General features: G+C 39.9%; 1 protein-coding gene across 1 annotated transcript in view; it reads left to right on the top strand.

Moving 5' to 3' along the window:
- HHIP (hedgehog interacting protein) overlaps positions 1-15,725 on the top strand; it is a 107,561-nt gene extending 91,836 nt beyond the window's left edge. Inside the window, exons 12-13 of the mRNA XM_089525738.1 lie at positions 9,676-9,824; positions 14,105-15,725. Of these exons, the coding sequence (XP_089381864.1) occupies positions 9,676-9,824; positions 14,105-14,298 (343 nt within the window). The 3' untranslated portion in view covers positions 14,299-15,725. The remainder of the gene's footprint in view (positions 1-9,675; positions 9,825-14,104) is intronic.
- Positions 15,726-20,638: the final 4,913 nt, after the last annotated feature.

Genomic DNA, 20,638 nt, shown 5'->3' with positions numbered 1-20,638 from the left:
CAAACTGATAAAATTGAATAGTTATCAGACTCTGGTACAGGGTTTTAGAAGGTCTCAATGTTTTATATTTGTGCAAAATTAAACATTATAGACTTAATACATATTTCAAGTGATTCAGTTGAACTAGTTTGCATTGAAAAGTGATCTGTGCAGAGTGTGTGAGTGCGCGCACACACACGCACGTGCCTTCAAGTTGCCTGTCAATTTATGGTGGCCCATGAATTTCATAGTGTTTTCGTAGGCAAGAAATACTTAAGAGGTGTTTTTGCCAGTTTCTGCTTTTGAAATATACCCTGCAGCACCTGGTATTCATTGGTGATCTCCCATCCAAGTACTAACCATGGCTGGTCATACCTAGCTTCTACGATCAGACAGGATCTGGTGTCTTTAGGGTATTTAGGCATGTACTACATGGCTGTCTGTGCTACATCATATAACAGTTCCAGCATGGCATGCAAACCATTATACATTTGCAAATGTACCAGTGGCATCAATATTCCAATGTGCACATGATCTTCCATTACTTGTGTGCAGTGGGATCCCATGTCACATCTTGTGAATGGAAGACAGTGGGCCTGCTTGTGTTTCTTGGGGATGGAAGACTCCTGGGGAGTCCACATGCCCTCAGATCTTATCTGATCACTCATGACCACTTTCCAAGATCATGCTGTTGACATCCATGTAACTGGTGTTTTAACAAAATATAACAAAATATTTGCACCCCAAAATAATGTGGGATGTGCTGGGTGTGCTAACAGAGGAGGAGGAATGTATGCACATATACACATACCACCTTCAGCAGGATATTTGTGACCTTGATAACCTTTACTAGAGAGTTAAATACAAGTTTTTTTAAAAAAATCATACAAATTTCAGTAGGTACATTTCCAGCCACAATGCAATATTAGCCATGTTATGAGGATGTCAGTGGCCCAGCATGATTCTAGGGGCTGTTGCATGAGAATTACCAGACATATCAAGTTGGTTAGAATTGTCAGTGATGAACATAAATAAAAGGTTGCCCTGAAACTGTTATATACAAGGTCAGTAATGAAAATAGATAAAATATTTTGGCAGCATTTTACTCCATGTCTTCCATTTTCCCTATTGACAGAAGCAATTAGTCAAGACTTGTAGCTTGTGATATAGAACAGTACTACTCAAAGTGGTGTGTGGACAGCTTTCTAGAAGACTATGATAATATGATACAAATATGGTACCGTACCCTGGACCACAGAGGGATAAAAATGCCAGTCTGTCACATTAAATAGTTTGATACAGAACATTTCCTTTCCTTTCCTTTTAAATGATATATCTGTCTAAACAACCTAGTAATCCTTCTTGTCAGCAATCTGAAGGGCTAATGAGATCTGATGGTGACAAAACCTTGAAAGAACAGTTCTAGGTCAGATGAAGGATTTATCAAGTTCCGTGTCCTGTTTCTAGAGTGGCTAACTGGATACTTCCATGAAAACTACAACCACAGCATGAAAGAAAAGCCATCCTACACTGTTGCTCTCCAGCCAAAGGTGTTCAAAGGCCTACTGCCTCTGTGCCTTTTCAGAAGCAATGTAATACCCAGACATTCAGTCAATGTATAAGAGGGGAGAGGAGCTACACCAAATAGCTCTGTCCCCGACATCACACATGCCATATTATCTGTATAATAGTGTCCATAAGAACATCTTCTAAGGGAAGCCAGTGTAGGAAGGCTTTCTCCGTGCTTTTTTAACTCCAGTCATACATGTTCAAAAGCATGTGGGATGAAGAAGAAATGGAACAAATATGTGACCAGCTATAAAGCATCAAAGTTACTTGGGTTGTGGATTTAAAAAAAAAGTCTGCCATTGCTCAGTAGTTTACAGCATTTTCATTACATTATTCATATTCATATGCTCATATTCACTTTTTTAATATTTGTAGTAAGTGGATCCAGGGACCCCTTCAACAAGATTTTCAGCATACAGAGGTGAGGGTAGGGAAATGTAGTGAATGGGGAAAAGGAGAAAATTCTTTTGTGAAGACTTCCACTCATGGGATTCCAATCACTCATTTTCTTTTATCGTTCTTTTTGGACATGACAAACAGTACTACGCAGAGGCATCAACTGAGATATTCCTTGTCTTTACCATTTCATTTCTATGGTTAGGTTTTGTTGTTTGTTTGTTCATTTTTTTTAATGTGAGCCATTTTTTGAGGCTTACCTAAAAAGCAATACATAAATATCTTACATACATAAAGTAATGTCAGCTCAGAAATCAGTCACCTCAGCTGGAGCATTCCCCATTTCAAAATACATGTCTAAATTCAGCTGCCATAAAAATGTGGTTCCTCTTGTCTTACAGTGCTTCACACATTTAATGAGACGTAAGCCCCATGGAGTTCAGCACAGTCCTAGGAAAGTGCATATAAGGAATATAACTTTAAAAGGACAAATTTTGTCCAGGAAATCATGTTAGCCCCATTCAGGACTATGGAAGGGTATTCAGAGATTTAAACAGAAGTGTCATGAAATAATAATAATAATAATAATAATAATAATAATAATAATAATAATATATTTGTATACCGCTTTTCCACAGATCAAAGCGGTTTACAGCCGTAGAAAACCATTACAACCATAAAAAATGGTTACAAAACTATAGCCTTACTGCTTTATTTTGTCAGTTTAATTTATTCTTACATCTGTGTTCTTTCTCCCCATCTTTCACTATCAAGAATCCTGTTTTACACTCTTTCTAAATCAATATTCACATGTTTACCTGCTGCACGTGTTTTGTGTCCATATCATCTTGCAATCTCCTTGCAGAGAGTGACAAACTTTTACTATTTCACATATGAAATAATGAAATAGTCCAAGATATTTCAAGGTCATAGTGTTTCAAGGTCCTAAGCATCCACATAAACAAAGACAGAAGCATGTACTATAGTGAAAAAAATGTAAAGATTTCCAGGAAAAAATATTAGCAAACTGAGATGCGAAGAAATTATTAGTGATTAGAAATTATGAGTGATTAGCACTGTGTGTTTTATAAATATATTTCCTGCACCTAACCTTCCCTATAGCTGACCTAGGACAGCCAGCATAATGTAATAGGTTGAGTGTTGGACTATGACTCCGGAGACTAGTGCTCAAATTCCCACTCAGTTATGGAAACCCATTGTGTGAACTTGAGCTAGCTACACTTTCTCGGCCTCAGAGGAATGCAAAGGCACCCCTCCCCTTTTAGTAAATCCTGCCAAGAAACCCCATAATAGGGTCTCCATAAGTCAGAAACAACTTAAAGGCACACAACAACAATAGCTAACTGTGGGCAAATAAAGATCCTTTTGCCAAATTTGATTAAAGAATTGTTTTAAGATAAGAATTATAGGGTACTTGTATTTTTTCTGTCCCATTCAGATGAGTAACCATAATGTAATTCAGCTTGTTTTTCTGATTTTTTGTTGTTGTTGCAGGGGTAATTATATGGTGCTTACAGCACTGTAAAGGCATCATAGTGCAAAGTGTCTATTTCAGTCCTTTTTCATGTGCATGATGCTTTAAAATTGCCTCTTCCCCAAACCAGGGGCCTTCCAGATATGTTGACTATCATTTCCATCATTCCCAACTAACACAGGCAATGATCATACCACCATCATTGATGAGATTCACAGTTCAACAAAGTTGGAGGCTGAGGGATGATAGAGATTTGGTGTTAAAATACTGTTATCATGGCTTGGTGCAAGGGAGAACCTCCTTGAAGCAGTAGTTCCTTATGATGAGGTTAGGCCTCTTTCCTGTTCTATTATTCCTTGAGACATGCTTTATGGAACACATAGATTTTTCCAAAATTACTTCACGTGTTTGATTGCCTTTAAATAGTACTATGCAATTATATAAGAAAAAACTGTCAGCAAAGAGCCAGAACCACATGAACTCAGTTGAATTAAAATTGTACCTAATCCTCCAAGACAGAATGAATGTTTCAACAAATATAGCTCAGCTTTTAAAAACAGTATCTGATTAGTTCATTTGCTTATCCGTATGCAGTGAGGTTTCCCACTTTAAAAAGTCTATGAATCTATAAAGCCAAATAGTTTAACTTTATAAGAACAATTGTGGAGAATGTCATTTAATTCTTTTTTTTTTAAAGACTCACATATCTCAGTCCACACACAATGTATTTCTATCCCCCTCCTCCCATCATTGGCTATTAAGGACTTCTCTGAATACTTCACTTTATAAGCGGGGGGGGGGGGGGGGGGTGGAATACCTATTCCAATTATGTTTTGCCTGTTTTCTGGCACATGCAAAGAGTGTTGCCTTCTCTGCTGCTATAAAGAATGTAATACATAATTGAGCAGCTTTAGCCTTGTAAGCCAGTTCTTTCCTGATTCATCCGTCAAAGTGCTATGCAAGTGGCCCCCTAAATTGATAAATTCCCACAGTGCCTGTTGACCCAGCTGCCAAGGCCGCATACAGCAGGTGTTGTTTTCATGACCACCCTGACAGTAATACAAACTGTTTAGCAGTTGCATTGACCTCACAGCTATTAACACTGATACAGGCTCCGCTGGGGACTAGTTTTCAAATATGACAGAATTTCTTAAAGACTAGAGGTCATGAGCAAGTATACCATATAAGAATAAATTTGATATGCTGCTGAGTTTAAAAATCTGAAAGCAAAGGAGATTCTTTTTCTTCCTCCCCGCATCACTCCCCTGTTGTAAATCAAGTAATGAGCACTTGGCAGGCCTCCCAGGACTAAAGCAAATGTATTGAAAAATCATACCTGAAGGTTGCTGTATTTATCCCAAGAAAAGTAGTCACTTATCATGATAAATTATATATTTGGTTGGCAACTTGGTCAAAGGAGGGGGGGAATAGAAAATCTTTGTGTTATGATATTTTGAAGGCAGAAAAATTGTATTCTCCTCTCTGTTCAATCCTCTCTACCACCTCAGATCAGCTGAATAAGGATGATTTTATAGGTTGATCTTGTTGCTCACATGATTGTACAATTTCTGCTGCTGTTATTGTTTTCAAACTGAGCCTTCACATTTGTGTCTTTGAGTTTGTGTTAGACTTTGGGAAATTACTCTTAAGAAGAAATATAACGAACGGCATGCTTAAATCATGTATTGTTTTATTTATTTAGTATTTTATTTTATGTATTTTCTGCCTTTCTCCTAACATGGGACCTGGAAGCAGGAGTAGGATGCAGCTCTGGGTCCCAGGGAATTATCCTACCAATTATTCAGTTCTGGAAGGCTTCAGCATGTCACGTTATCATTCTTCTTAAAAGTGACTTTTCCTGGGCCTAAAGCTTAATTGATCTGAAAACAATGAGTTTTGGGGGAGAAAAGTACAAACACAGGAAAGTGTTCAGCATCCACACTCCACTCCATCCAACCTTTTGTCACTGTGAAATGACATGCCGGTATCTGTGTTCAAACAGAGTAGTGCATACTGTTGACAGTAACTGATGTCACAGGGGATAGTATTGCCCTAGTGCATCTTTTTAGATAAATCTTCCTGAATCTGGTGTCCTCCAAGTGTACAGAATTTCATTTCCTATCACTCTCAGCCAACATGGCTATTGGCTGATTTAGGCCCTAAATGTAGAAATTATGTTTCCAGTCAGACTATATGAAAATGGAGGCTAGAGCATGGGTGACTATACTCAGCTACTGGCTCAGACTATCCTTTCCCACCCGATTGCTCCACTTACCCTGCCTGATGAATTCCAGTCTATGTGGAAACAGATGGTGATAACAAAAAGTTCTTGAATGAATGAATGAAATATTTATTTATACCCCGCCTCTTCCGTTTTGGTGATTATACGATACACAAGGATAAAACAATAAACCCACAAAACCCTAGCCTAACCCCTCCCTCCCAGTTTAAAATTAAACAATAAAACTTAGGCGGGTTACAGACCGCCTCTTTGGGGCGGGCTGTACCCGCCCCTTTCCCCGGTGTATCGGGGCCTCAGCGTTCAGAGCGGCAGCTTTTCAGAGCCCGCTGGTTTTCGGGCTGCTGGAAAGCGGCAAAAGGCCCCTTCTCCGCAGCCTGAAAAGGGGTGTCCCTGGGGCTTCAAGCCCCAAGGAAACCCCGCAGCGGAGGGGGAGAAAGGGGCCACTTGGCCCCTTTCTCCTTTGGTCCGCTGGGCACAACCGTCTGAAGGCTGCATCCAGCGGACCAAACCAGGAAGGAGCTCCGAAACGGAGCTCCTTCCTGCTCCGTGGAAAGGGCGCATTATGCGCCCTGGTGCGGCGCGAGGACGTCACATCCGCACCGCCCCGTATAGAGGCAGCGCAGTCGTGACGTCCTCATGGTGGTGGCCGTGCGGAACGGCCGCTGCCATTTTGTGCGCACGGAGCGTGCACTAGGGTTAGGGGTGTGTGGAAGCACCGCCCCTTTCTAACCCTAGTACGCACTCCGCGCGTACTTTCATGCCCATCTGTAACGGGCCTCAGTTAAAATATATGTAACAATGCATCAAAAGTATTGCACAATCCGCGAGTGAGAAAGTGGTGAGGAGGGTAGATTCAATTGGTTCTGGACATGATCCATCTGGGAAGGCCTGACGGAAGAGAAGGGTCTTTGTCACCTTTTTGAAAGCCTCCAGTGAGGATAATTGGCGAATCTCTTTCGGCAGGTCATTCCAAGTTTTTGGCGTGGCAGCAGAGAAGGATCTCCGGGAGGTCACTGCCAGTCTGGTCTTTCTTGGTTGTAAAAAAAATTTCCCAGAGGAATGGAGTTATATGGGAGGAGGTGTTCCTTCAAGTAGACTGGGCCCCAGCCATGCAGGGCTTTATAGGTGATAACCAACACCTTGTACTGTGCCCAGAAGCTAATAGGCAGCCAATGTAGTGACTTTAAAATAGGTGTAATTCGGTCGAACTTGGATTTTCCGTGGACCAATCTGGCTGCCATGTTTTGTATCAATTGAAGCTTCCGGACGTGGCACATGGGTTGCCCCATGTAGATCGCATTGCAGAAGTCAAGTCGAGAGGTTACTAGAGAGTGTACAACCGTTTCTAGGTCCTGCTGCTCCAGGTAGGGACGCAACTGGCGTATCAGCCAAAGCTGATAACAGGCACTCCTGGCTGTCATGTCAATCTGAGAAGACAGTTGAAGCAATGAATCACTGGGTTTCTCTCCAGATCTTTTGGTCAGCATGGGATATAAAAAGCTAAAGCAACCATCAAACAATGGGTGATAGATATAGAGCAACAGCTAGACCTAGCTTGTGCCCAACTTTTAATGTTAGTGACTCCAATAAATATTTGGCATCACTTATGGCTTATTTAGCAAAACCTGAAGTACTAAACACCAAAGAGCCTTTACTTTAGCACAATGCCATGCCCTCCCTTCAGCTGTTCTTGAAGACCAATATAAGAAGATCCCCTTCTCAGACAGAGTATGTCCCTGTGACCCTAGCCAATTTGAGACAACAGAGCACGTACTACTCCAGTGCTTGTACTACAGCGACATCTGCCTCAGCCTTATCTCACCTCTAGTGTATAAACATCAAGGTCACACCATTCAATTTTACACTTCTTTGCTGCTTTCAAACACAAATCCAGATATATACCATATACACTCATCTATAAATATAAAATTTTATGACAAAAAATTAACCCCACAATCCCAGGCTGATTTATGTGTGGGTCAGTATAGTAATATGATAGTTGCTCTTTCAGATTTTTCTCTGTTGTGGCAAGAGAGTTTCTTTTTCTCTTGAGTCAAGCAGAAAGAGTCCTGAGTGATTAATTGCGGTTAGATAAACAGAGTCCCTCTCTTGCCCATGCTGGCCACAGCTATCTGGATACCAAAGTTGAAACAAATGCTGAAGCAAACTGCCTCAGTTAGAGTCTCTCTTGCTGTACACACACATACACACACTGTTTACTCTCAACATATCCACAGGTCATGACAAAATCCATAATTTTCGCCCCCAAACCTGCCCTCAACTTATACATGAGGTCAACATATAGTCGAATATATACAGTAGATTTGCCAGATTCTGTGCAACTGTAGTTAAAATCTGACAGGCAATGACCTCCGCAGTCGGCTAGTATTAATCTTGTTCTGCCACACTGGATTTTAAAAGGATATTTTAAATAGTGGTTTTAACCTGTGTTTTTACCTTGTTTTTACCTGTTTTTACCATTACCTTCTTTTATTCTGTATCCCTTTTTTACCTGTGCTGGTCTATGACTGTAATAAAGATGAACTGAACTGAACTATGTTTCCAGCTTGGTAACTGAAAAATTATTTAGCAAGGCATGTATCCCTCTGGATTCCATTATAGTTTCCTTGCCTGGTTTGTCTATGGGCGCATCTACACTGTGGACATATTGCAGTTTGATACCACTTTAACTGCCATGGCTCCATCCTACAGAATCCCGGGATTTGTAGTCTTGTGAGGCACCAGCACCCTTTGGCAGAAAAGGCTAAAGACCTTGTAAAACTACAAATCCCAGGATCCTAAAGGATGGAACTACAGCAGTTAACATGGTATCAAACTGCATTATTTCTACAGTGTAGATGCAGCCTATGACTTCAGGTGTCATGCCACAAGAATAACTTGGCTCAAATTGTCTAAAAAGGCATAGCTAGAACCCATATGCTAATATAATAAGAGAAAGGTTCAAAATATTGAGATCCTGAAATTATGTGTAGAAAATAGGGATGGAAAGAATATTTAAGAACATCTGGTCCGCCAAAGGGGGTTTTCTTGACTGCCAGGAAACCCCAATAAGGAGAATTTCCCTGTGACAAGAACTGACACAGTTCAAGAGTTTTCTGTACAGAAAATGACATTGCTGTGCAGAAAATTCCATCTTCTTGGTGGAAAAAAAAATACATTCCAAGCCATGAACTGTCCTTGAAAACTCTGTAGTTTCCAAGTATGTTCTCACAGTTAGAAGGAAAACAGCACAGTTATTCACTGTTGCATGCAGGAATGAATGTTATCAAGTAGTGTGGCCCTGTGGTAAGACAAGATAGTCCATTTATTTTATTGTAATAATGTTTGTGAATATGTGTTCTTTGTGGTGTATCACAGAATTGCAATTTCAAATATAATTGCTTCCATATGAACAGGAATATTATTGAAGGGTACCACTACCAACAGAAATTCAAAAGATATGTTTATAATGACCCTGATCAATTGGCTTTGTGAGAGAGATGGCTAGATGGCATAGAGACCAACTAAAAACTTTTTTAAAATATGTAATATGTCAGTAACACCACTGGAATTTGGGAGCTGGCACTTAAAGAAAGGATGACAACTTCATTCTTTTCTATGTTTGAACCATTTTTTAAAAGAGACATTCCTATTACTAAAAGGAAATGTTCAACAAGATGGCACAAGAGTTCTCTAAATATTAAACTGTGCGACAGTGATGGCTGATGAAATTGTTTCCTTGGGGCTTCCTTGAAAATATTGCTGCTGACTATGGCAGTTGAATATGCTGAATAGCACTCTGTTCTAAAACGATGGATTTCCTCCTCATCAAAAATCTGACATTTGTGTACAATACAATTTCCACATTTGATTTTTTTAAAAAAAACTTTCACCTTTTTTTTTGAGGAGGAAAAATTTATTCAGCCAATGTATAAACAATTTGTCTTTGACTCTGACTTTTAAATATGTGTGTTGTCTGTATAATTTTCTATAGGCCCTTAGTTCCAGAAGAATGCAAAAGAACAGCTCTTCCCACACAGATATTGACATCTGAATGCTCAAGGCATTGTCGAAATGGGCACTGCACTCCCACTGGAAAATGCTGCTGTAATCAAGGCTGGGAAGGCGAGTTCTGCAGAACTGGTTAGTATTCATTTCACAGTAAAAACAGCCAGTCTGTAACACATTCTGAGAATATATTTTACATATATTAGAAAATAAATAGTTAATACATAAAAAGTGAAAAAAAATGTAGATGGAGAAACTAGGAACTTCAGTCTCGGTTTATGAATTCAAAATTTACTTTTCTTTTGCCCACCATTGGTCTATTTGATGATTAATGTAGAATTCTGCATATTGCTTGTATCCAGAGAATATAGGATAGGGTGATTATCACTTTGAAAAGGAGCAAAAGCTCTGTCTCCTGTTTTGCTTTTAAATATCATTAATTATCAGTTAATTTCTTGTTAAATGCAAAAGATGTTCAGCCACAAAAATAAAGCTGCTGGTTGTTCAGAAATGTGAGAGATGTTGTGGATATCTCAAGCAAAATATTCAGTTGTCAAGTAGATGCTGAACAACAACCAGTCTCACACACCCCTGTCCACACACACACACATGGTCTAGCAGAGAAAGAAAAAAAGCTTAAGCTTCTTTGTTAAATATACTAAAGTAACTTTACTTACAAATACGTGTGCTTAGTCAAACACATGCAGCTTTTTGAGAAAAAAAGAATGCACATGACATAGTGGAGATTATCGCACTGCATTCTGAGACCGTTCTCATCACGTGATGAGAACGGAACGCATTTGAGTATACCGCACATATGTGTTCCAATCGGGTTCTCAGAACGCTTAAATGTGTTCCAAATGTGTTCCAGGAGGGTACAGATATGAATGTGTTCCCAGAGAGCTGAAATGTGATGAGAACGTTCCAACAGAAGTGTGTGCGATATTCTTATCTGTTCTCAAATCCGTTCTCTCATTCCTCCGTCTCCTGATTGGCTGAAAGAATGACAGGCAGGGAGGGAGGCAGGCAGGCGAGCGACTGCAGTGAGGGAAGGTGTGTGTGTGTGAGGGGGGAAAGAAGGAGGGAGGGAAGGGAGGAAAGTTGGGACAAGTGAGAGAAGAGGAAAGAAGGGAAAGAGAGAGAAAGAGAGAGGGAAACAGGGGGGCCAGAGCAGAGAGCAAGAGGGAGAGGGTCTGGCTGCTTCTGCGGGGGCCTCTAGTGTCATGTCCAGCGGGGCTCCTGTGCTGGCAGCCTGCAGGAGGCAAGGATGGCAGGGATGCCCAGGACCTTCTCCTCCTTCCCTCCAGGAAGGAACCCACAAAAGCTCCTCTGTTTGGAGCAACACACAAAAGCAAGCAAACAACTCCCAGAATTCCATAGCAAAGAGCCAGACAAGAATTAAAGCGGGGAGGGAAGCTCACAGGCCCCACCTGGAATATTGTGTCCAGTTCTGGGCACCACAATTCAAAAAGGAGCATGTCCAAAGGAGGGCGACTAAAATGGTGAAAGGTCTGGAAACCATGCCCTACAAGGAACGACTTAAGGAGCTGGGGATGTTTAGCCTGGAGAAGAGAAGATTAAGAGGTGATATGATAGCCCTGTTTAAATATTTGAAGGGATGTCACATTGATGAGGGAGCAAGCTTGTTTTCTGCTGCTCCAGAGACTAGGACCCGGAACAATGGATGCAAGCTCCAGGAAAAGAGATCCCACTTCAATATTAGGAGGAACTTCCTGAGAGTAAGGGCTGTTTGACAGTGGAACACACTCTTTCCTCAGAGTGTAGTGGAGTCTCCTTCCTTGGAGGTCTTTAAGCAGAGGCTGGATGGCCATCTGTTGGGGATGCTGTCATGGCCAGCCAAGATCAGCTCTCGGAGGATGAGGAGGAGGATGAGCCTCCTCCAGAGCAAGGGCTGATTGAGGCAACGCCAGGTGCTGTTCCTGCCCTGCCAGGTCCCAGCTGTGATCCTCCAGCCCCAGAGGAGGAGATTCAACCAGGTCCTAGTGCTGAAGAGAGGCCTTCTATGGTACCACTGCCTAGTGGGGACTCTGGGGACGAAGCTTGCATGCAGGTGCCTTCTTTCAAAGAGAGAAGAGCCGAGAGTGCTTGCAGGCGCAGATCACAGAGAATTGCCGAGAGGCAATTAGCCAACCAGCCTCAGGTGGCACGAGGGAGAGTTTCCCTTACTTAAGTGGGAGAGAGACTAATGCTGGTTGCTAGAGTTTATTGCATGATCTCTCGGCGTGATTGCTGCTAGCACTAGCTCCTAGTATCTGGATTCTTTGTTACCTTGACCTTGGACCGGACTTCGTTATCTCTTGGCTGTTTGACCTTGGACTGTTTGACCAACGTTGTTTCTCGGTATCCTGACTTCGGCTTGACTCTCGGAACGTTTGGACTTCTGGAATTCTGAACTCGGCTTGTTTTCTCGGACTGCTCTCAGACTGATTCCTTGCAAGGTCTGCTTTACTTTCACTTCCACTGTGCTAAGGTTCTGTTATCGGCTACTGTCAAGTGCCTGCTGGCAGCATTCCCGGACAGATGCTTTGATTGTGATTTCCTGCATGGCAGAATGGGGTTGGACTGGATGGCCCTTGTGGTCTCTTCCAACTCTATGATTCTATGATTCTATGAAGGCACACATTACATGCGCACACACACAGGATGCAAAAGGCTGACAAGCAGCCAAAATGGGGAATTGGGATGACAGCAGAGGACTCTTCTTTTCTAACCGGTTTAAAGAGCTGCTATGGCTGCCGGGGCTCTGCCCTTGGCCCAGTCCCCTCCCTGGCAACTTGCTTTTCTTCGGCTTGAAGAGACCTGCATGGAGCTCCTCCTTCTTCCCAGCCTTGCAAAGGAGGTTTGGGATGTAACTTGCAAGGCTCATCTCTCCCCATTTCTCTTTCTCCCTGCCTTCCTCCCGATCCCTCCTTCTTCCCTCCCTTCCCTCCCTCCTCCTTTCCCCCCTCTCTCTCTCACACACACCCCTTCCCTCACTGCAGTCGCTCGCCTGCCTGCTTCACTGCCTCCCTGCCTGTCATTCTTTCAGCCAATCAGGAGACGGAGGAAGCCTTGGTGGAATATGTTCTCGGAACAGTTTCAGGAATCGCTGTGCGGTAAAATGCAGTTCTGATCACGTTCTGATCACGTTCTAGTTTACTAATGCAGTAATATCTGTTCCAGGAACGTTCTCATCACGTGATGATAGGAACGTTCTCAGAACACAGTGCGATAATCTCCAGTATCATGGAGAAAGGCTCTGCAAAACATGTGCTCTGAGGGAGAAGAGAGAAAAAAGAAAGTAAAATGGCTGCTGGTTTGAATGATGCATGAAGTGAGAGGGTGTGGAAAACCAAAGAAGCAGGAAATCACTATAAATATATATGCTGTTTTTGGAAGAACTTGCAAACTAACAGTTAGTGAGTTCAGATAAGCAAAGGTTGCTAATTCTAATACTGGGTGCCAGAAGATGGAGGTGAGACAAGATGGGAAAGGGATGCAAGTGATATGAAGAGGGAATGGGTGCAGTGGGGAAAAGAAACCCGAGGCAACCTTGGAAAACATCTCCCTCCTACAACATGAATGCCTAGACAGCCTGAAGTAACTGAGTGTTCAAGGAAGATACATCCACACAAGCCAGAAGCAATTCAGTTTAGAATCCTACAGTTTCAAGTTTCAAGTTAATGATAAGAATCCTACAGAATTAGAACAGCTTTGCTAGAATCTCTGTGGATGTCCACAGTGCTCCTTCCCAATGAGTCATGACCCCTCTTTGAACAAAATGCCATGCAAATTTCTTTATACATTTCCTTACTATATTTTTTAAATATCTTTTAAGATAGAACTGATTGTAGTGATTAGAAAGCGCAAGAAATCATTTTCTACAAAAATTGTAATGCATATGCAGGATGAAATCTGTTAAGTAGAGTACAAGAGAGAAAACTATATACAACGATACATTTACAAATACAACATATGTATTATATTTTATCTATTTTTTAGCAAGTAGTACATCTCTAAAGGCACTAGATTCTGTCTGATCTTGCAAACTAAGCAGGGTCAGCCCTGCTTAGTACTTGGATGGGAAACTGCCAATGAATACCAGGTTCTGTAGACTATATTTCAGAGAAAGAAACAGGCAAAACTACCTCTGAATATTCCTTACATAAGAAACCCTGTGAAATTCATGGGGTTGCCATAAGTCAACAGGCAACTTGAAAGCGAGCACACACACACACACACACACACGATCCCAAAAGTTCTCAAGTGTTACTTTATATTATATAAAAAAAGCAAGTGGTTGCTTTAAAAAAAAATTAGGACTACCATGATGATAGAAAAGTGACATCAACTTTCTACAAGTGACTTATTTTCTAATCCCCAAGAAACCATTTTAATCTGATTTTTTTAAACAGCAAAATGCGATCCAGCTTGTCGACATGGAGGTGTCTGCATACGACCAAACAAGTGTTTGTGTAAAAAAGGATATCTTGGTGCTCAGTGTGAACAAGTGGATAGAAACATCCGAAGAGTGACAAGGGCAGGTATTCTTGATCAGATCATAGACATGACGTCCTATTTGCTGGACCTAACCAGCTATATTGTATAGTTTCTGGGACTGTTTGGATACTACATTTTCAATGGGCATTTATTTTTGAATCTTTTCTTCTTTTTTTAAAGACTGTTATCCTGCTTTGCAACTCCAGTGATTCCATTGGACTTGTATATCTGTCTTTTACATTTTTAGAGAAGCAAAAATGTACAATTCACGCACAAACATCTGGTTGCATAACTAGTGGAACAGTAAAATTATATTTCTTCATGTGAAATAGTTTACACAGAAAGTCCACTGCTAGACACAAAGAAGTTTTCAGTGATGTCATTATGAATCCTTCAGTATCCTGCCAATTTTATGTCTATAATTTTAACTATAGCAATCGTGAAAGGAGTTTTGAAACTGCTGGACATCATTAAAATTAGTTTTAAGCACTATTGAGGAGCTGCAAATGGCAAGTAGGTTCATATAACTACTTGCCATCCAGTTCATGTACAATAAACATATTACCATTTCCTTCCTCACATTAAAAAACATTTTCTATCTTATAAAAGGGCTATTCTAGTAAGGGCCTTCACCCACTGTAAGTGTCGTATGAAAGTGGTAGTTATGATATGGAAAATATGGCCATGTGAGTCCATCATCCCATTGGGATACAATATTTCAGAACTCCTAAATGCATTCTTATTAAGACAGCAATTCATTGTAAGATTGTAATCTACACCTCTATCAGTGTAACAGAATGTTATGCACTTAACTACTTTACCTGGCATAGATGCAAAAATCTGGCTGTTGTAGCTTAATTTCTACACTGTTTCAAGTTCTTAATAATTAAATTATATCTTATTCTGGAAGGTCTGCTTTTTAGTGAGTATATTATTTAACAATGGGCACTGGGTTTGTGTTACATATTTATATTATTTTATTTTTTATAATATAGACATCACCTAGATGAACAGCTTTGCCATGTCCTGTAAAATTCTAAAGTTACATTTTCCCCCAACTTAATTGCAATGATGGGGAATGAAAGAGCAAACACACACTTTAATGTGTTGTGGACCTAATGTAGAAATGTATCCTTATGTCAACCCTTGCTTATAATTGACGGAGAAGCAGAACCAGCCAACCAGTCACTGTAAATGTTGATAAGAATTCTTTCCACTATATCAGGACTGGATTGGTTATATGCTATTGCAATCTATTACAGAATTCACACTGAATGGAACATCACTGGATGGGAACGTACTTTAGTTAAAGCCTCGCCTATGTAAAAGGATACTTGTACAAATCATAAAAATTATTAATATTGCCAAATATGGTTTAAAATGTAAATGATTCTTGGAGAGTTAACAGAATACTGTTTTCCTTTTGTGTGAATGTATCAATAAATTTGATGTACATGCTGTATTCAGAATTATTGTTAAAGTATTAATTCATATTTGAACTATAGCTGCATCCTCAGAATTTAAAATGTTTATTTCTGCAATACTTGTGACCTGGTCTGTGCATTCATGCTTGCGATATATATCAATTTCTCTTTGTGCTATTGTTTTTACAGAAAAGTCTTCCCACACAGAGAGAAGGGAAGAGCAAGTGTGCCCTTCGTCCCACAGTTCATCAAACACCTGTTCCTATGCCAATAGTGTGCAATGTTTTAAGCAATGCAGCTTGACACTTTAACCAAACATTCCCAGACTTCTGCAAAGGGAATGCCTATAAAGTGAATTCTTCAGTTACTAAGTAAGATCAAGCAATTTCATAAATTTTAGTACAGCTGTGGGTTGTAAGAAAAATGCAATAGATAACCTGTTCTTGTCCAGATTAATCTGTTATAGAGACAGCAAAAGGAAACATGGTCTACACTTGGCATCCACCTATCATTACTCTTGGGTTTCAAGTGACCTCCTGACAAATGGCATTTGGTTGAGAAATCTTGGTCGAGTGCTTAGTGAACAATGGTCTGCATTAAAAAGTGCATGCATAATTTTGCACAATGTACATCCAACTGACACTCTATTCAGAAAGAGTTCAGGATTAAATGAGCATGGAGACCAAAGTACCCTCTTACCCCAGAAAAGGGTGGTCTCTTCCCGTCATACCAGCACCTCATTGGCTAAGCAGTGTGACAAATCTTGCAATGAACCTTGCAATAGTCTGCATCTGTAGGTTAATAGCAGCCTTTTGTCTCCATTGCTTTCTCCCTATAGTCTTGTTACTGAATCACATCACAAAAAGTTTTACCATTAAAAAAAATGTCCTGGCAACCATTTTTGTACATTGACCTTACCATCTAATCTTCTCTTATTCAATGTGGGGATAACATTAACAAAATGTGAACCTCTAGAGAATAAGACAGCTGTCTAAATCTATCAAATAGTGCCATTTTACAGCATTTTATACTGTTCATAGCTTTGGCAGAATAAGAATAAAATTCCCACAACATTTACAAGCAGTTCACATGTAGAGTTTTAAATAGCTGGTATACCCTTGCAAGCCTGAGGAATGGAGCAGCTAGAGAGGGCATTTATCTCCATATTAACAAAAAGTTATATAATTCAAGCAAATAGTTTCAGTGCCTAAGCTTTTCAGTCATTTTAAACAATTCGGGGCTTATTGCAGTAATAAGAACCCGACATACCATTGTCTCAGAAGTTTAAAGCTTTAAATTAAGGACATATATCAAGTAACATATGTTGATTCAGCATAAGCAGAGGAATACACATAATTGCAATCACCAGATCATTTTGTTAGTGATCATGCATAAAGAAAAACAAAAAAATGATGCCTTTAATGATATCTAGTTGCAGTGCTAGTGTAATTCCCTGTGAAAATGGCATAATGGCCATTTCGTGATACTTAATTGGAGTAGCAAGAAGTACAGCCCAACCTAAGGAATTAAAATACTTAATTTTAATATAAAATGTATGTGCATATTTGAATTACTGAAGATATATTCCATGCATTGGAAACAGTCCTCTCCACTAGGCTCTCAAGAGTGCATAATTTAATGTGAGAACTCTTCAATGGAAATTAATTGTTCTCAATAAAGTCACTGAAAATCTCAGCTCAGCAAATTTATGCAGAGCACACCAATTCTTGTAAAGGTTGGTGAATAATGTTAATCCTTCTCCCTCTTTATGACCTGCCTTTTGAGACTGTTTTGTTTAACGTTTACATTGAAATCCTATGTTGAATTTAGTTTGACTTACCTCTGAGTAGATATAAATAGATATAAATTCCACTGTTTGTGAAATATACTACACATTAAGTAATACATTTTTAAAATTATTTATGTAACAATTTCATTGCTAATTCAGCTCAAGGCACAGTTAGACCCTAAAAATGTAGTTTATGATAAGCCATTTGCTTCCAGTCAAAAAGTGAAGTTGGCAGGGCAATTAATGTATATGATCCCCCCCCCCCAAAAAAAAACAACACCAAAACCACCCAACCTCCCCCCAATTGTGCTTGTTTTTCCTTTGTCCAGATTTAATGAGGTTATTATGAAATCATACCATTATTTCCACAGCAATATATTTTGGAATGGGAACAGAAGACATTTTTCAGGTTTCCCTGCTCTCAGATATGTCCCCTCTGCGTGAATGCTGCAAGGAATGTGTTTCTATTTACTTTATAACTTGGATGAATTGCAATAATTTATACATCATGTTTTAACAATGCAAATAAGAATAACACAATTATTTTCCCCTCTTATGATAAATTTGCCATTATTAAATAATCATACAGGCCATTTACCAGTCTTTCTGATCATCTAATACTTCTGTCTGTTTGTGTGTGCTATCAAATGTGCATCGATCAACTGGAGTAGTCAAAGGTAAGAGAAATGCTTGGAAGCAGAGAGATCTAGGTTGTAATGGCTTCCAGAATTAAGGACTGAAGCAGTACAACATCAGCATCTCTACTTCCATTGATTTCATTTATGACTGCTCAAGCCCTAGCATTAAACTGATGAGGCAGCAAATTTGATCTAGCAACACTGAAAAATCCCAGTCTGGTCTTCCTAAACCTCAGAGGTAAGTTATTTCTCTCTCTTGGAGAACACAGTACTGTGTGCCATAATATCTATTAAACACCTCCTAACTGGCCTCCTGCAAGTGTGGAATAGGACTCTAAGCTACTGCTATTGTTGACATAAGTTTCAGCTACCAGTCCAGCCAGCTTTGGTACATGGAACAGAAGGGGGCACTTTTGTGTCTTTTGCTTCAGGCTGCAAAATGGCTTTGGTAGGTCTTGCTCAAAGCCTCATCAACTACAATATCTGTTGTTATTAAGTATGCAGGCCCCAAGAGTGCCAGGGTTTACCTGCTTCTGCTACAGTTGATAGGAATGAAGAAAGTAACAGTGGGTTTGTTCATCACACAGTAACTCTCAGTGAGTTGTTCCAATGTTGGATCATGTTCTGGGAGCAATTCCATCCCCTTGAGACCCTCAATGCCTTCTAATACCATAAGCAATCATAAACCAGAAGCCTAGTCTGTCTCACTCGCAAATGGTATTTATAGTACCAAATCATCAAAACAGCATCTCTAGGGTCTCATGTAACTCTCAGCCTAATTGTCTTTGGCCATCCATTCAGCCTTGAGGCAAGAGCAACCTGTCTTTCCTCTGGCACCTTTATGGATAAGAAAGTAGAAATCGAGGGGTAATGGGGCAAAAAAGGGGGGATATCCCCATCCACCTCAGAAGAATGCAACCCTAAATAGAGAGCAAAAGGTTTCTCTGGAGCTGCTATAGCATTAACAGAGTGCAGTTATGAACTAAAAAACTTGTCATGGATTAGAAAATGCAAGTCTGTTCATTTCTTCATCATTGGAAAAATGACTACAGTTCCCATGGCATGTGAAAAGCAAACATACCATACAGCTTCAAGTTTTCTAAGGTTCAGCTCTTTAGCCTCCCAAGCTTAATTGTAAATTTTTAAATTTACTATTGAAACTTCAAAATACAATAGAGACAAAGTATATCCCCTTATCTGTATATGCATATATATGTGACATATATAGTTGAATAATTTCAGTGGAGATCTAAACAAGCAAAGAAAATAAGCATTCCTCAACAGAATAACAAGTGGTGACAAAACAGATTCATTCTGGTACTAACTCAGCCAACCTTACTCAGCAAAATCCCCCTGAACCTGATAATTTAAACGATTATATTTACAAGAAGTAAAGGATATTTTTATTATTTAAAATTTAAACTTTTAAAAACAATGTACTATTCTAGAATTGTTTTTAAATCAAACATGTTTACAGAAATCCTTATTCTATACATCACATGTCATTGCACTGCTGCTATATACAGGCATCCTAACATTATAAGCTAGAAGATGGAAGGAATTTGATTCCACAAAAAAGAAGAAAGTGCCATATCTGAAGCCTTGCTTTTTGATGCTGCACAATAAAATCTACCTATTGTTAATTGATGTAACTTAACATATTATTATTTGTATTTCTCCTACAAGTCTTCATGCATTGTCTATTTGCATATATATTGACAATAAAAAAAATCTACTTTTTAATCTTTCTTAATAAGTCTGCTATATCCCCTCTCACCCAACTTCAAGTTGTTTCTTACTTAGGCCAACCCTAATCATTTATGATGACCTATGGCAAACCTATCATGGGGTTTTCTTGGAAAGATTTGTTAAGAGGAAGTTTCCTATTGCCTTCCCCTGAAGCTAAAAGCATGGGTTTCATGACCAAGCTGGGAATTGAATTCTGGACACCCACCCTGAAGCCCTGGCATCTACAACAGAACAATACACAGATTAACATAGAAATCATTCCTGCCTACCCATGATCACACACACACATATATAAGTGATGGCAAACCTATGGCATTCATGCCAGAGGTGGCACTCAGAGCCCTCTCTGTGGGCACATCGCCCCAGCACAGAGTTTTCCAGAGTTTGTTATTAGAAGTCAGAGGGACATGGCACTTTGCAATAAATAAGTGGGTTTTGGGTTGCAATTTGGGCACTTGGCCTCTAAAAGGTTCACCATCACTGTTCTATACCAACATTCTCTGAAGATGCCAGCCACCGATGTTGGTGAAACATCAGGAATAAACTCTTCTAGAACATGGCCACATAGCCCAAAAAGTCCACAAAAAAATATGGATGCCAACCACGAAAGCCTTCGACATTCTCTCTCTGTCTCTTCTCCCAACCATGGTCTTGATGACTCCCCCCATGCTATTGTTGATTGTTCCATGAGAGCAGTGTTCATCTTGATATGGTGTGGGGGTAAAGAGTTACTTTCCCTCCTCACAGTGCTGTTTTTAATCTGGACTAACTCATAACTGCTGTTAAAAATTCATCCAATATGTGGCTTTACCTTCAGTCTAGACTAGATACAAAGGAGGACAGGGATTT

This window comes from Sceloporus occidentalis, unplaced genomic scaffold, assembly GCF_023333645.1.
Source record: "Sceloporus occidentalis isolate IW3139 unplaced genomic scaffold, rSceOcc1.0.p SCAF_5, whole genome shotgun sequence".
In the NCBI taxonomy this organism is placed as follows: Eukaryota; Metazoa; Chordata; class Lepidosauria; order Squamata; family Phrynosomatidae; genus Sceloporus; species Sceloporus occidentalis.
The sequence above is the reverse complement of the archived record's forward strand: the minus strand, read 5'-3'. Positions and strand labels throughout refer to the sequence as shown.